Source organism: Nycticebus coucang, chromosome 3 (assembly GCF_027406575.1).
Source record: "Nycticebus coucang isolate mNycCou1 chromosome 3, mNycCou1.pri, whole genome shotgun sequence".
Classification (NCBI taxonomy): domain Eukaryota; kingdom Metazoa; phylum Chordata; class Mammalia; order Primates; family Lorisidae; genus Nycticebus; species Nycticebus coucang.
In genome coordinates this window covers 94,117,850-94,131,452 of record NC_069782.1, presented here as the reverse complement: position 1 = coordinate 94,131,452, position 13,603 = coordinate 94,117,850, and the positions used below count along the sequence as shown (strand labels likewise).

The following is a 13,603-nucleotide window of genomic DNA, read 5'->3' as shown; positions in this document are numbered from 1 at the left end:
CGATTCTCTTACCTCAGCCTCCCGAGTAGCTGGGACTATAGGCGCCCACCACAACGCCCGGCTACTTTTTGTTACAGTTTGGCCAGCCCAGGTTCGAACCCACCAACCTCAGTGTATGGGGCCAGCACCCTACTCACTGAGGCACAGGCGCCACCCAAAATTTCCTATTTTTTTTCTTTTAAAAAGTCACTAATTACAACACCAAAAAGAAACTTAATCATGATTAAAGAAAAACATCAGATCTGTTGCTGCCTGTTTTAACAGAACAATGACCCTTGGAAGGCTGTCAAAAGTGACTACAATAAAACATAAACTCAAGCCTTTCTATATCACATTTTTTTTTGCTTTCCAACGATAAGAGAAAGAAATCTAGACTTAATTACTGTGTATGGTCTATAATATTAACATTACTCTTTTCTAGTTAATCTGTAATGGGCTTTCAAAAACTTAACCCAGTATTTACACAAATATTTACGCCAAAAAAAGTTAGCTTTTTTTAATATAAAGTATTCAATGAGCCAGATTACAGGAATGCTTTACGTATAATTCTTTTTATTTTCATGCAAAATAAAGGCACACTTAATAATAACACCCTTTGAATTTTGACTTACAGATTTTAAATTCAACTCCTTATAACAATGACTTAATATCTAATGTTACATTCATGTTTAGAATGCACAAAGTGCAGCAACAAATGCAGCAAACCTCAAAACAAGGTGCTACAAAGCTGCTTCTACATCAAAAGACAGACAAGTGTCTGATAGAGTAATTTAATTGAACATACTTTTACAGACATACAGCTAACCTAAAGAAAGACAGACAGATTTAGGAAAGCAGCTACATCTGCAGAGGAAGGAAACAGCATGTTACAGACAGTCAATTATACATAGAACATTTGACAAACACCACAGAAAACAAACTTTGGTATCATTTACCAGGGTACAAAACCTTGCACAAATATTTTGGCAAGTGAAGTGCATAAGTAATATTCTGGGGCCCAAGAAGAGAATGAACTCTAAAATTAAGTATTTGAAAATATAAGCATAGTCTAATACAATTACATAATTAAAAAAAATAAGAAACTTGGAATTACAGTTCTGTTTTAGTAATATGAATATCCCTGATTCACATTCTGAAACTGGGACTTTTAAAAGGATGAATTAAACAAATGAATAAATAAATATTTCAGAGATTATGATATGAGCTGCTCTCATATCATTTCATGAAAAGTTGAGGATCCGATCTTTATTTTTGACTAAAACGAAAACAATTCTACCAATATTCTACCCTGATCAGAATAACTACCTCTTACATAGTGCCCTGTGTCAGCTGCTGAGACAGGAACTAAAAAACAGAAGGAATTTCCTGCATGCATTATGTGTATTGTTAGCAAAAGAGTGAGGTGTGCCCCAGTCCATCTGAGGCACAGCAAGTTGCATAACATCATTACCACTTTGTAGGGTCTGCCGTCCTCCAGCCAACACTCCACTAGGCAACATCCCTGTGGGAGTCAGGCCCTTGAGTGTCAGCACACTTTCACTCTCCTCCCTATAGCAGAGAGATAAAACAAACATCAGACACTTTCAACAAGCACTTAGTTGAGAACCTATGGCCATATGCTATGTAATTTATGACATTCATTGTTTACCGTATTTTCCTCAACTTTAAGACACACATCTTTGCATATTCTACATGTGGAATATGATGATGTGTTTTATAACTGAGGCATATATCATTTTTCCTGAAAAGCTTTGTTAAATATGTGGTGAGATTTATCAGTAATGGGTAAAATACAATTGAGAAAACATGGTATTTCATATGCTTTAAAGTTCAAATGTCTGATATAATTAGTCTTGCAAACACATTTTCAAGGACTGGGCTATTCACTTGTACCCTTAACCTGGTCTTCCTGAATTAACCCCAGGAAGGCAAGTTGTGGCTCCAGCCCAAGAGACTTCCAGGTACAAGAGCAAGTTCATCAGGAATACTAAAAAGTGTCCCCCTCCTCCCTATCCTGCTCTTATTTTCAAGGTGTAAACTTAATGTTTTCATCATATAAGGACATACATACTACAGGTAAGCAACAATAATCACAGGGTCAAAAACCTTAGTTTCAAAGGGACTTGTGTTCCCGTCTTCAATATACAAATGTGTAATTAACTTCTTTACAGGAAGAGTGATGATGTTGCTTTTAGATGTCAAGCAGGACAATGCTTACACAATGAAAGTAATTTCAGCAAAATGAATAATCAAGAAAATAGGTGCGCTCTGGGCTCTTGCTGCTGCCCACTGCCTGCTGTGGTGGTGCTTACTGCAGAGCATGTATGGCTAGGCTAGGCAAAGCCACCAGACAATTAGCAGAGCCATGAGCAAAGCCACAGGAGCCCATGGGGATGGCTGGCAAAGCCAGACATTTAGAGACGAGTTGCTCTTTGGCCTATGAGTAACTTCTAACCACAGACAAGGATCATCACTCTGAGAAAGCGAGCAGAGCCACAGAGGTGATAGTGCATTATTAAACTGCCCAAAGAGCAACAGGCTTTGGAGAGACTGGCAGTAGTGAGACTATGGCCAGACTGCTAGTAAGCCCATTAATGGCTTAGAAATTGGAGGATGGAAAACAGAGCGAGATGGTCTCTTTTCCAGAGATGGATGATTAAACAGCCACAAGATAGATCCCCCAACAATAGGGTATTTTTAGGTCCTGGCCATATGAAGAGAGACTGGGTTCTGCAGCATTCCATGACCTGTTTGAAACTGAAGGGCAAAGGTGGGGCAAACTCCTAGAGCTATTCTTCGGCCAGGAGGAACCAGCTAAAACCCCTCTGGGAGGAAAAGCTTTTGTATCAGCCAACATGGAGCTGAGGAATGGGATATTTTTCAGCTTACACGTTGATGCCATAGAGAACTGGATGCAAAGCAACTGAGTGAGCACGGAGGCTCTCTCCTCAGTTGAGCCTTGAGATAAAACAAATCCCAGCCTGGGCCAAGACCTTGATGGCAGCCCTTTGGAGACCTTGAAGAAGTCCACAACCATATTCCCAACCTACGGAAACTGTGAAGTAATAAATTTGGGGTAATTTGTTACATAGCATCAGTAACTAATACGTATTCTTCCAGTTCTTTTTTGGTTAAACATACGTCCTTACAGTTCATCTGTGCTGATATATACAGCTATAGGTCATCCACTGTAACTACTATGTGGTTTCCTATTATAAGACCTGTCCTTCATCTGAGGAGATACCTTTCATGATCCCCAGTGGATGCCTGAAACTTCTGACAGTACCAAATCCTATGTATACTACATTTTTCCCTATATTTACATACATATAATAAAGTTTAATTTACAAATGAGGTACATTATTTCTTGGCCTTTTGGCTAAGATTATGTATATGAATTAGGCACAGTAAGAGATTAACAACAATAACTATAGTAGAACAGTTATAACAATATATTGTAATAAAACTTACGTGAATGTCATTCTTAAAAAATATATATATAGGCCAGTATGGTGGCTCATGCATGAGGTGGGTGGACTGCGTGAACTCATGGATTCAAGATCGGCCTGAGCCAGACCAAGATTTCGTCTCTAAAAATAGCCAGGTGTTGTGGTGGGAGGCTACTTAGGAGGGTGAGGCAAAAGAATCGCTTAAGCCCAAGAATTTGAGGTTGCTGTGAGCTGTGATGCCACGGCATTCAACTCAGGGAGACAAAGTGAGCCTGAGTGTATATATATACTTATATATATCATTACCTGAGAACAGAGAAGACTCTTGCCATCTTGCCAATTGCTCGAATTTTGTTTCTTATGATTTCTTTCCGGGCTGCAGCTGAACCTACTTTCAATGGAATAGATAGAAAGAAAGGCTCAAGTTTAGGGCACTCACACTTGCATTATTCTATTAGCCTATTCTATACTCATCTAAACCAATCCCAAGCTAACATGAAAGAGACTAGATGAACTCATGCCAAAAAATTTCTCACTCCCTTAATATTTAGGTTAACATTGGTCTAGTACTGGAGTCCGATACAAATAAAAAGTAATCCAAAAACTTTATGATTTCACACTACAGATGACTCAGTGAAAGACCAATGGGAAAAAAGTTTGAGCCCAACTTACCATACAAACTAGAGGACAAAAACTGACAGTAATCCTATACTCTGTTTAATCTTCATGAGAGTCTATGACATGCAGAGTAACAGTAAGAATTTGTGATAGCTCTGTAGTCTTCTATTTAGCTATTATGATAGTATTCAACATGCAGGCTGAAAATATCCCATCATACTATAACAGAATAAACTTCCTAGCTCTAAAATGGTCTAAAAATAATTACATGTGGGACTACTACACAGGTAATCCTGAACTAAGGACCATACCAGCATTTCAACAACAATGAATATTTCAACCTAATGGACCAGGTGTTCTCTAAGGTCATAAAAGTATATCCAAGCTCTGACATCTCTACCTGAGTATGATATATGCCATGAGAAAAATATGGCTAACAGATTACTATTGCTTCATCTCTAGACAGTTAGCTGTGCTACCACTGATACAAAATAGAATACACTAACATAACTGGATCCTTGGTTGAAGAAAGACTCAACGGTTTTATCTTCCTTCCCCTTGGCCTCCAGAAAGAACAATAATCTCAATCCTATCATCTCATATATAGCAACTAGCACTCTAGACCCAAGAGTGTGGTTTCTTAGAGCTGTGCTTCAACATGATGAAAACACACATATGGAAGCACCATGGTTGGGGAGAAGGTTAAGGAAAAGCTAAAGACGCTAGATAAAAAGGGGCCTTAGGTATACAGAAGTCTGAACAATCATTAAATCTTCCAGGCTAGAGGATCTCATTTAAAATTCAAGCAGCCCACAAAATACACATATTTAAAAACTAAGATGAAGACTGGACCTGACTGCTAGGAAAGAGAAAAAGAAATCCAATTTCAAGGATAAAAATAAAAGACATATTTTAGGGAAAACAGGCTCCATGACCATTTTTATGATTTTCTAAAATGTAATATGAGCATTAAGCCACAGCTTTTATAAATCCAGAACAGTGTGGGTACCATAATACTGTGACATTAAACAGGTATTTTTAAGGTGCTAAAAAAAAATTACTAACAATCTAAACATAATAGAGTATTAGAATTTGAGGAGATATTAGGGATATTGCAAAGTCTAATCTCATAATTTTATAGACAAAGAAACTGAGTTTGTTAAGTGACTTGTCCTAAGGACATAAGGTAAGTCTGATTCTCTTCTAATGAATTAATATAGATTTTTTATTTTAAAATTGACAGAATTTTTTTAAATAGCTAGACTAGGGGTGAGCAGTAGGGTAGCATTTAGGGAGGATGACTATAATGAGATACATCTATATTTTTGGTCTTAATTTATATATCTGTAAAACCAAATTATATGTAAACCATACTGATTTCAAATGAAAAATATTCACAGAAATATAAAAACACTGTACAAATCAGGATTTTAAATCAGTCTACAAACACATCATGCATCATATTAAAGTAAATGTCCACAGTAAAATTTCTTTGGGAAATAAGACAGACAATCAAATACCCCTAATCATGCAAGGAAAAGTATAAAACATTACAAATAAGCAAAAGAATGAAATTTTAAAACAAAAGGAATGAAAAAGAGGGAAATATATTTCCATGCACAGAAAGACAGATATCTTGGAATATGACTTCTAAAAACACCAAATACCAACTCAGAAAAAACTTAAACTAAATTTGTACAAGGCCCAAGAGGACTCTGCATAAACACTAATCAATGAATGTGCTAACTTACATGGACATGAGGATAACTCATGAAGTCATATTTCAAAACAATATTACTCTGTCTGGTCTGTACCTTTTTTATTGCCATATATGAGCCGTTCTTCAGATGGAGAGTCCAGAAAAAAGGAAGTGAATGATGGAGAAAAGGTGGTTGAGACAAATAAAAAGATAGAGATTTAACTTGGCAGTGGTACTGAAGAATGAATGTAGAAAGAAAGGGAGAAAAATGAAGGCGGCCCTAATACTTGAAAATTTGAAAAAGGTAGTATCATAGAATCTGGTGAATAAAAGAGGGACGCTAATGGGTGTGTAGAGCTCTAAAGTAAAGATTTCTTAAAAGATGTATGTTTAGAAGAAATCATGGACAGAATGACTATAATATTTGATGAAAGTAGACATAATTAGGGACAGAAAAAACACATGAAAACACATAAGACTGATAAAAGACTGTGCTAACAACAATTGTATATTTATATTCATACCCCTAAGGAAATGTGTCACCCATTAAGTATGTTAAGTGAAAGGTAATGACACAAATGAGGTACAAACTCATGTGGTTCTTCAAGGACACCAACCATCTGCAAAATATGTAGTATACAGAGAAATGTAGGTAACTTTATAAACTACCTCAATGGAAAACCTCACCCACTTCCAATACAGGAAAAGTTTAGCCTCTCACATTCCATAACAAGAGCACACAATTTTCTGAATCTGAATTACAGAACTTTTGCATATACTCAGGAGCAACAGTATGAGCTTTCTCTTCTAAATCCAATCTGGGAGTTTGGGAGTTTGTTCTTGCAAAAACAGCAACAGATTTCAAAGTAATAGTTCTTAAAAGTAGAGTCTGGGATGGTTTCATTTCAGCTTTCTCTAGCTATCCTTCTAATGCTGAAATACATGATTCCAATATGGGAAATCTAAGTTATTTTAGTAAAATTTTAACAGATATGGATTAGGCATTTCCTTCACCAAACTGAAGACAAAAGATAAATATCTGGAAAAAACAGTAAGCATTCTAAATATCACAAACATCAGTGTTCAAAAATTTTCTTTTGTGATTAACACTTCAAAAAGGGATGCTATGTGCATTTATACATTTAGTGTTTATGCATACTTTGTCCTAATAACAAAAAACGACTCCTCACATACATGAACAATATGGAGTACCAAAGACTCGTTACTTAACAATAGTCTTATTCCTTTACTTAATATCAGTCTTGAATATACAAAAACTACTCTTTACTACCTGCCACTGAGAAATCTCTAACCCTGCTTTTTTTCTCTTTCCCCACAGAAAACCTAAAAGCTTGTTTTGCCTCTCCAGTAATCTCCATCACACCAAGTTTTCTTTCTAAAGTCAGATTTCTCCCCAAACCCAGTCCATAGGATGATTCCACTGCTGTGTAGGAAAAGGAGAAGAGAACAGAAAGCATCCAACATGGTGAAAGAAAAGGAGAAAAGATAAATGGAGTTGGGGGAAGAAATCAGGAAGTACAAATAAGGAAGGGAAATAAACCTAGTTCTAGTAGCTCTTTCTCTACCCCATTCTGAACCTTAGTATCTATCCTAATCTCCTCCCATCCTCCATTCCTTCAATATCTCTCTACCCCAAACCATTCCCATTTCTCCATACAAACTTCCAGACATTTTTCTGAAACTTTTTTAGAGTCCTTGCTCCCAATAGCTGGTAGTGAAAGAGTGAAAACATGAGGAGTAATTCCACCTGGCATGTTTACCAGTAAACGGAGACCTATTTCTAGTATTTAATGCTGGAAATCAGAGCATTTTCCCATAAAAATATTGTCATAAATCGTACTTAACACTTCCAAACTTACTTGAGTGGAAAAGAATTCACATCCTCTCGATTGCCTCAATTAATGGATAAGAAAATACTAGGAAATTACACAACCTTTCCAAGATTACCCAGCTAGTGAATGGTAATGACAAGACACCTAAACCACTGATCTTTTTCATTAAACTACACTGCCTCCTTAATGATCAAATTTAATTCATCCTTAGAATGCAAGAATAATACAAGTGGATAAATTAAAATATTGACAGAAAAATTATCGATAAAATACATAAAATCTTCTCATTGGAAGGAATATAATAAAATTTGATATTGATTCCTGGTTGAATACCAAAAAATATTGGAAGGGTCTATCTTCATATAAATGATAAGTATCCAAAACCAAGTACTCTAATTAGACTAACAAGAAAACTTTTTCCTTTTTATTCCAATAAGAGAATAAAAGCATTACCTACCACCACTCCTATTTAACACACTATTGGCAATATTGATAATAATTTTTGAAGAATAAAAAGAAAGGTAAAAGTACATAAAATAAAAATATCAGTCTTATATAAATAACACATTTTTTTTTAATTACGGAAAACAAATCAAAAATTACCATAGAAAATAATTCTGCTGATCCAAGTTGTTAGCCATAAGATCAACTCATAAATATATAATATATTCCTTTATCAGATAGAAAATATGTTAACAGAGAAAGTAGTTGTAATAGTAATAAGAATATAAAATACTAAAGTATTAACTTGAGATTTTTTTCAAAGAAAAACTATATAATTATAAATGGAGTAATTATACACACACACACACATCTACATACATGCAATTATATGAGATAGAGTCTCACTCTGTTGCCCAGGCTAGAGTGCAGCATTATCAGTTTAGCTCACAGCAACCTCAAACTCCTTGGCTCAAGAAATCCTCCTGCCTCAGCCTCCTGAGTAGCTGGGACTACAGGCATCTGCCACAACACCCAGTTAATTTTTCTATTTTTAATAGAGACGTGGTCTTGCTCTTGTTCAAGTCTCAAACACCTTAGCTGAAACAATCCTTCTGGCTTGACCTCCCAGAGTGCTTAGGATTATAAGCATGAGCCACCCTGCTCGGCCTATAAATAAAGAAGTTATACAGGGTAGACATAAAGTTCATGTGCAATTTAAAATATTAAATTTATATATTTTATTTACAAACTTTATGTCTGCCTGGTATGTTAACTGTATTAAAAGGAGTAATTGTAGTAAACTAATTATACAGAGCAAGAGATCTTGGTCTTAGTTTGGAAAATTAAATATAATTTTAAAAAAATTCCCTAGATTAAAAAACAAAAAACAAAAAACTCCCTAGATTCAGATATAGAGTTAATACCAATTAAAACTCTTGCCATATATGTCACAGAATTTAACAAATTAACAAAAAACCCTACCTATAAAAATTAGTAGGCTATATGCCATAAATTATTTAAGTCATTATCTCAATAACTACAACATTATTAAATAGGTATTATCCTCCTTTTGAAGATAAAGAAAATTCAGACTCAGACAGGTAACTTGCGTAAAACCACACAGCCTTTATAAGGGTATAGAATCTCAGCCCAGGTCTGTTTTTATAACAAATAGTAATAGCAGAACAGGGAAACAAAGTATCTACTTTAAACTACTTGAAATGTTTATGGAAAAGATAATACATATAAAATATGTTAAAACTAAAAACTTCCAGTCTTGCAATGTGGCTCACACCTGTAACCTTAGGCACTTTGGAGGTGGAGGCAGGTGGACTGTCTGAGCTCAGGAGTTTGACACCAGCCTGAACAAAAGTTATACCTCATCTCTACTAAAAATAGAAAAACTAGACAGGCACTGCGGCAGGCGCCTACAGCTACTGGGTAGGCTGAGGCATGAGGATCGCTTGAGCCTAGGAATCTGAGGTTGCTGTGAGCTATGACACTACAGCACTTTACCCAGGCAACTGAGTGAGACTTTGTCTCAACAAGACAAAAAACAAAAAACTTCCACACAAACATCAAAAGGAGAATTAAAATAAGAAAAATATTACTCATTAAAGCTTATTCTCTAAACCCCCAAATAACTGATATAAATACACTTCAGTCATTAACAAAAGCAAAGAGTTAAAGCACATCTTGCCTATCAACAACAAATGGCAACACCAGCACTTATACACAATTACTGTGTATTTTCAGCAATTGGGCTTACAATTAAGTAGAGAAATTTTAATATAATTCTTACTCAGAGTTTACTTGATAAGTAATTAGTTGAGATGGATAAGTTTAAATAATTGGAAATACGGTAATTTTCTTCTTAGCATCATTAGAAATCAAAGAAATATAAATTTAACCAATAATATATAATTTACCATCAAGCAAAATAAGTAAAAATGACCAAAATCCAATGAGGTAGCTCTGTGAAGAAATAGTTCTATGGATTCACTGCTGGAGGCAATTCACATTGGTCCAATTCTCCTGTAAAGCAACCTGATAGTTCACATCTAAAACAGTGAAGCTAAAATTCTTCATATTCTATACCTCTGTAATTCTTTCCAAGAAACTTACTCTAAGAAGGAAAATAATAGCTATTGTATGAATATGTTTTTTATACTGTTATAGATAAAAAGAATAATTTAGAACAAGCCAATTGCCAAACAATATAAGATCAACTATGATCCCAAAGCTACAGATGCTAGCAGGGGAGAAAAAAAGATTAACTATGAAAATTATGACACATTAATCTACTTAGAAAGTATGTAGGTTTTAATTCTTACAATACATAGACCATGTTTGATACATGGAAACATAAATACTGATAACAATCATAAAAATATATTGAAACAAAAAGGGGAGGGCAATATGGAAGGAAATAAAGACTTTTCAGCTTATAAATTGATTAACTTTTTATTTACTCAATTAATTTTAAAATATTTAAATACCAAAAGTTTTAAATAAAAATTTCAAAGAAAAATAAAAGGAATTTGTTTCTATAGTATTAACTTTTACTATAAATATGTATTAGGTACATAGGAATGTTGGCTTACTAAGAACAACCAAGCATAATCTTGTTTCTATGGAAAAAATTCTTCAGCATTTCAAACTACATTAGCAAGTGGTCCTTTACAAAACAACCATACTACACTGGGAACAGTCTAGTTTAGTGACTACAAGAAAAAAGTGAAAGCAACGTTGTCAGCTCGAGTATATTTCTGATGAACTAAAATTACTGTGCTAATGAAATAAACAGTATTTTTATCCTCCCTTCTCTAAGCAGTGTCCACATTCATGAAGAACCACATCCTTGTAACAACTTTCAATTTTCCTGCCCTGCTTTTTCTTCCAAATTTTCCCTTTCCCAAAATCTATCTTCTTTCCCATATCATTAGAAAATAAAATCATTAAAATTATTTAAAATCTCGAAATAAAAATGACCTGTCACTTATCAAATAGCATAGTCATCTGAAAGCAATAACCTATTTTTTGCAAAGTAGTGTATATTGAGGCTGGGCAGTTTAAGAGATAGCATAGCATTTCATAATAAAAAATAATAAGATGAATAATCATACCATCAAACTGGTCTTCACCTTCAGTCATTAGTTCATCATCAGAGCAAATACTCAGAACATTTACCAACATCTCTGTCACTGTTCAAAAAAAAATTACATGTTAGCTGACTAGATACAACTGTCTATATGTATACACAGCAACTATTCCAAAAAATGGAATAATTTTTAACACAAGAAAACAAACACATTCTGATAGCCCAAATAATTGAATTAAAAATGCAAAGGCTTTTAAAAAGAAAAATTCCAATGGATAGCAGTCTGAAAGAGTAAGAGATTCTTTTTATTTTTTCATTTTTTAAAATTTATGTTTCATTACTTTCTTTCTTTTAACCCCCAATCAGCGAAGAGAGAGATTATGGAACCCATTTACAGGTCTCTCAGGAAAAAAAAGAAGCCCCAAAGACAAGAATAGAGATGAATAACATCTGAATGCATACATTTTAAATCTGCATGGATATAGCATAATGGAGTAAGAAAAAAAATCATGACATAGTTCCACTGTTTCCAAAAAGTCCCAGGATTCAATCTTTTAATATTTTACTGCATCAATTGGCTTGAAACTTACTTCAAAAGATTACTAATGACTACCTAACAATCTCAATCCATGATTCTTTCACAGGCTTAATTCTCCTTAACTATGCTATATGTAATTTTTTCCTTATTTTTTTTCCCTGATTTCCAGGATTCTACTCTTCTGGTTTTCCTATCTTTTGGGCCATTTTGCCTCCCAAATTTGGACATCCTCAAGATTTTCTTCTGTTGTTTTATTCTTTTCATATGTCTAATTTATTTCATTTATCATTATCATTATTATTATTATTATTATTATTGAGACAGTGTCTCACTTCTGTCACCCTGGGTAGAGTGCCATGGCATCACAGTTCACAGCAATCTCAAACTCCTGGGCCCAAGCAATCCTCCTCCCTCAGTCACCAAGTAGGTAAGACTACAGGGGCCCACCACAAAGCCTGTTTAATTCTTTTATTTTTAGCAGAGATGGAGTCTTGCTCTTGCTCAGGCTAGTCTTGAACTCCTTAACCTCCCAAAGTGTGTGATTACAGATTGCAGGTGGGATCCACCACATCCAGCTTATATGTCCAATTTCTTGACAATTCCACCCATTATCATAGTTATAGTTTCAAGCATCACCTCTCTGGAGATGATTCCAAAGTCTTGATCTCTCCCTTTAGGCTCGGAATTTCCTTGTTGGTTTTATTGCCAGCTGTCTTAAACCATTTGTATATTGTCTATTTCCCAAACTAGAATGAAAGCTGCATGAATGCAGGATATCGTTTTATTCATTACTACCTACAGCCTAGGACAGTGCCTGATATGTGACAAGCACCCAATAAATGAGTAAATAAGATAAGTAAATAAGAAATAAATAAGAAAATTTCAATTAATAAATGTCTATTGAATATTAGTCTCTGAATATCCCCATGGCTCCTAGAAATGAACACATCTAAAACAAAATTCAGTATGCCCCTACAAAACTATTTTTCCTCCTACAAATATATTAAAAGCACACCACATGTTAAGAGACTGGGCTAAAGCTCTTGGGAACAGTCTTTACTCTCAAAATTTTACTAACTACTGAAGGAGTATCTATCTATCTATCTATCTATATATATATATATACACACACACACACACATATATTTTAATGTATATATATATTTTTATGTATATAAAAATAAACACACACACATCTCAACCACAAAAAAGTGATAAAAACTATGCTTCAAGTATTCAAATGTATGTAAACTGAGAGCAAGGGTTTTAATGATGACATTTGAGAAGAATCATGAACTAGGAGTCTTCCAGGTAGAAAGGGGAGACAACGCTTTCTAAACAGAAGTTAGAAAAATTATGAAGTAATGTTATAGTTCAATGGAATAGAATTGAGAGTCCAGAAAGAAAAACCTGGTTCTGGCTCTGTGGCTCATGTCTGTAATCCTAGAACTCTGGGAGGCCAAGGTGGGAGGATCAATTGAGGTCTGGAATTGAGAACGGGCTGAGCAAGAGCAATAACCCAATCTCTACTAAAAATAGAAAAAATTAGTCAGCTGTTGTGGTGGGCACCTGCAGTCCTAGCTAGTCGGGAGGCAGGCGCAGGAGGATCACTTAAGCGCAGGAGTTTGAGGTTGCTGTGAGCTAGGATTTCAAAACAATCAGTGGGAAAAATCAAGTCTTTTCAATAAATGATGCTAAGACAAATGAATATTCACATACAAGAAATATAAAGCCGGGCGGCGCCTGTGGCTCAGTCGGTAGGGCGCCGGCCCCATATACCGAGGGTGGCGAGTTCAAACCCGGCCCGGGCTGAACTGCAACCAAAAAATAGCTGGGCGTTGGACAGCGCCTGTGGCTCAGTCGGTAGGGCGCCGGCCCCATATACCGAGGGTGGCGAGTTCG

The 13,603-nt window shown here is 35.2% G+C and overlaps 1 protein-coding gene across 14 annotated transcripts in view; it reads right to left on the bottom strand.

The window, feature by feature from the left end:
- Nucleotides 1-13,603, bottom strand: part of PPP3CB (protein phosphatase 3 catalytic subunit beta) — a 50,446-nt gene that overhangs the window by 7,066 nt on the left and 29,777 nt on the right. For 6 of the 14 annotated variants that reach the window (XM_053586102.1, XM_053586107.1, XM_053586104.1 and 3 more), the window contains exons 10-13: nucleotides 11,189-11,266; nucleotides 5,882-5,908; nucleotides 3,756-3,840; nucleotides 1,451-1,548 (exon numbers count right to left, since the gene is read on the bottom strand). In XM_053586102.1, coding sequence (XP_053442077.1) covers nucleotides 1,451-1,548; nucleotides 3,756-3,840; nucleotides 5,882-5,908; nucleotides 11,189-11,266 — 288 coding nt within the window. Of the gene's footprint in view, nucleotides 1-532; nucleotides 1,549-3,755; nucleotides 3,841-5,881; nucleotides 5,909-11,188; nucleotides 11,267-13,603 lie in introns of those variants that run through there. The other 8 variants (XM_053586105.1, XM_053586110.1, XM_053586106.1 and 5 more) reach the window with 6 other exon arrangements.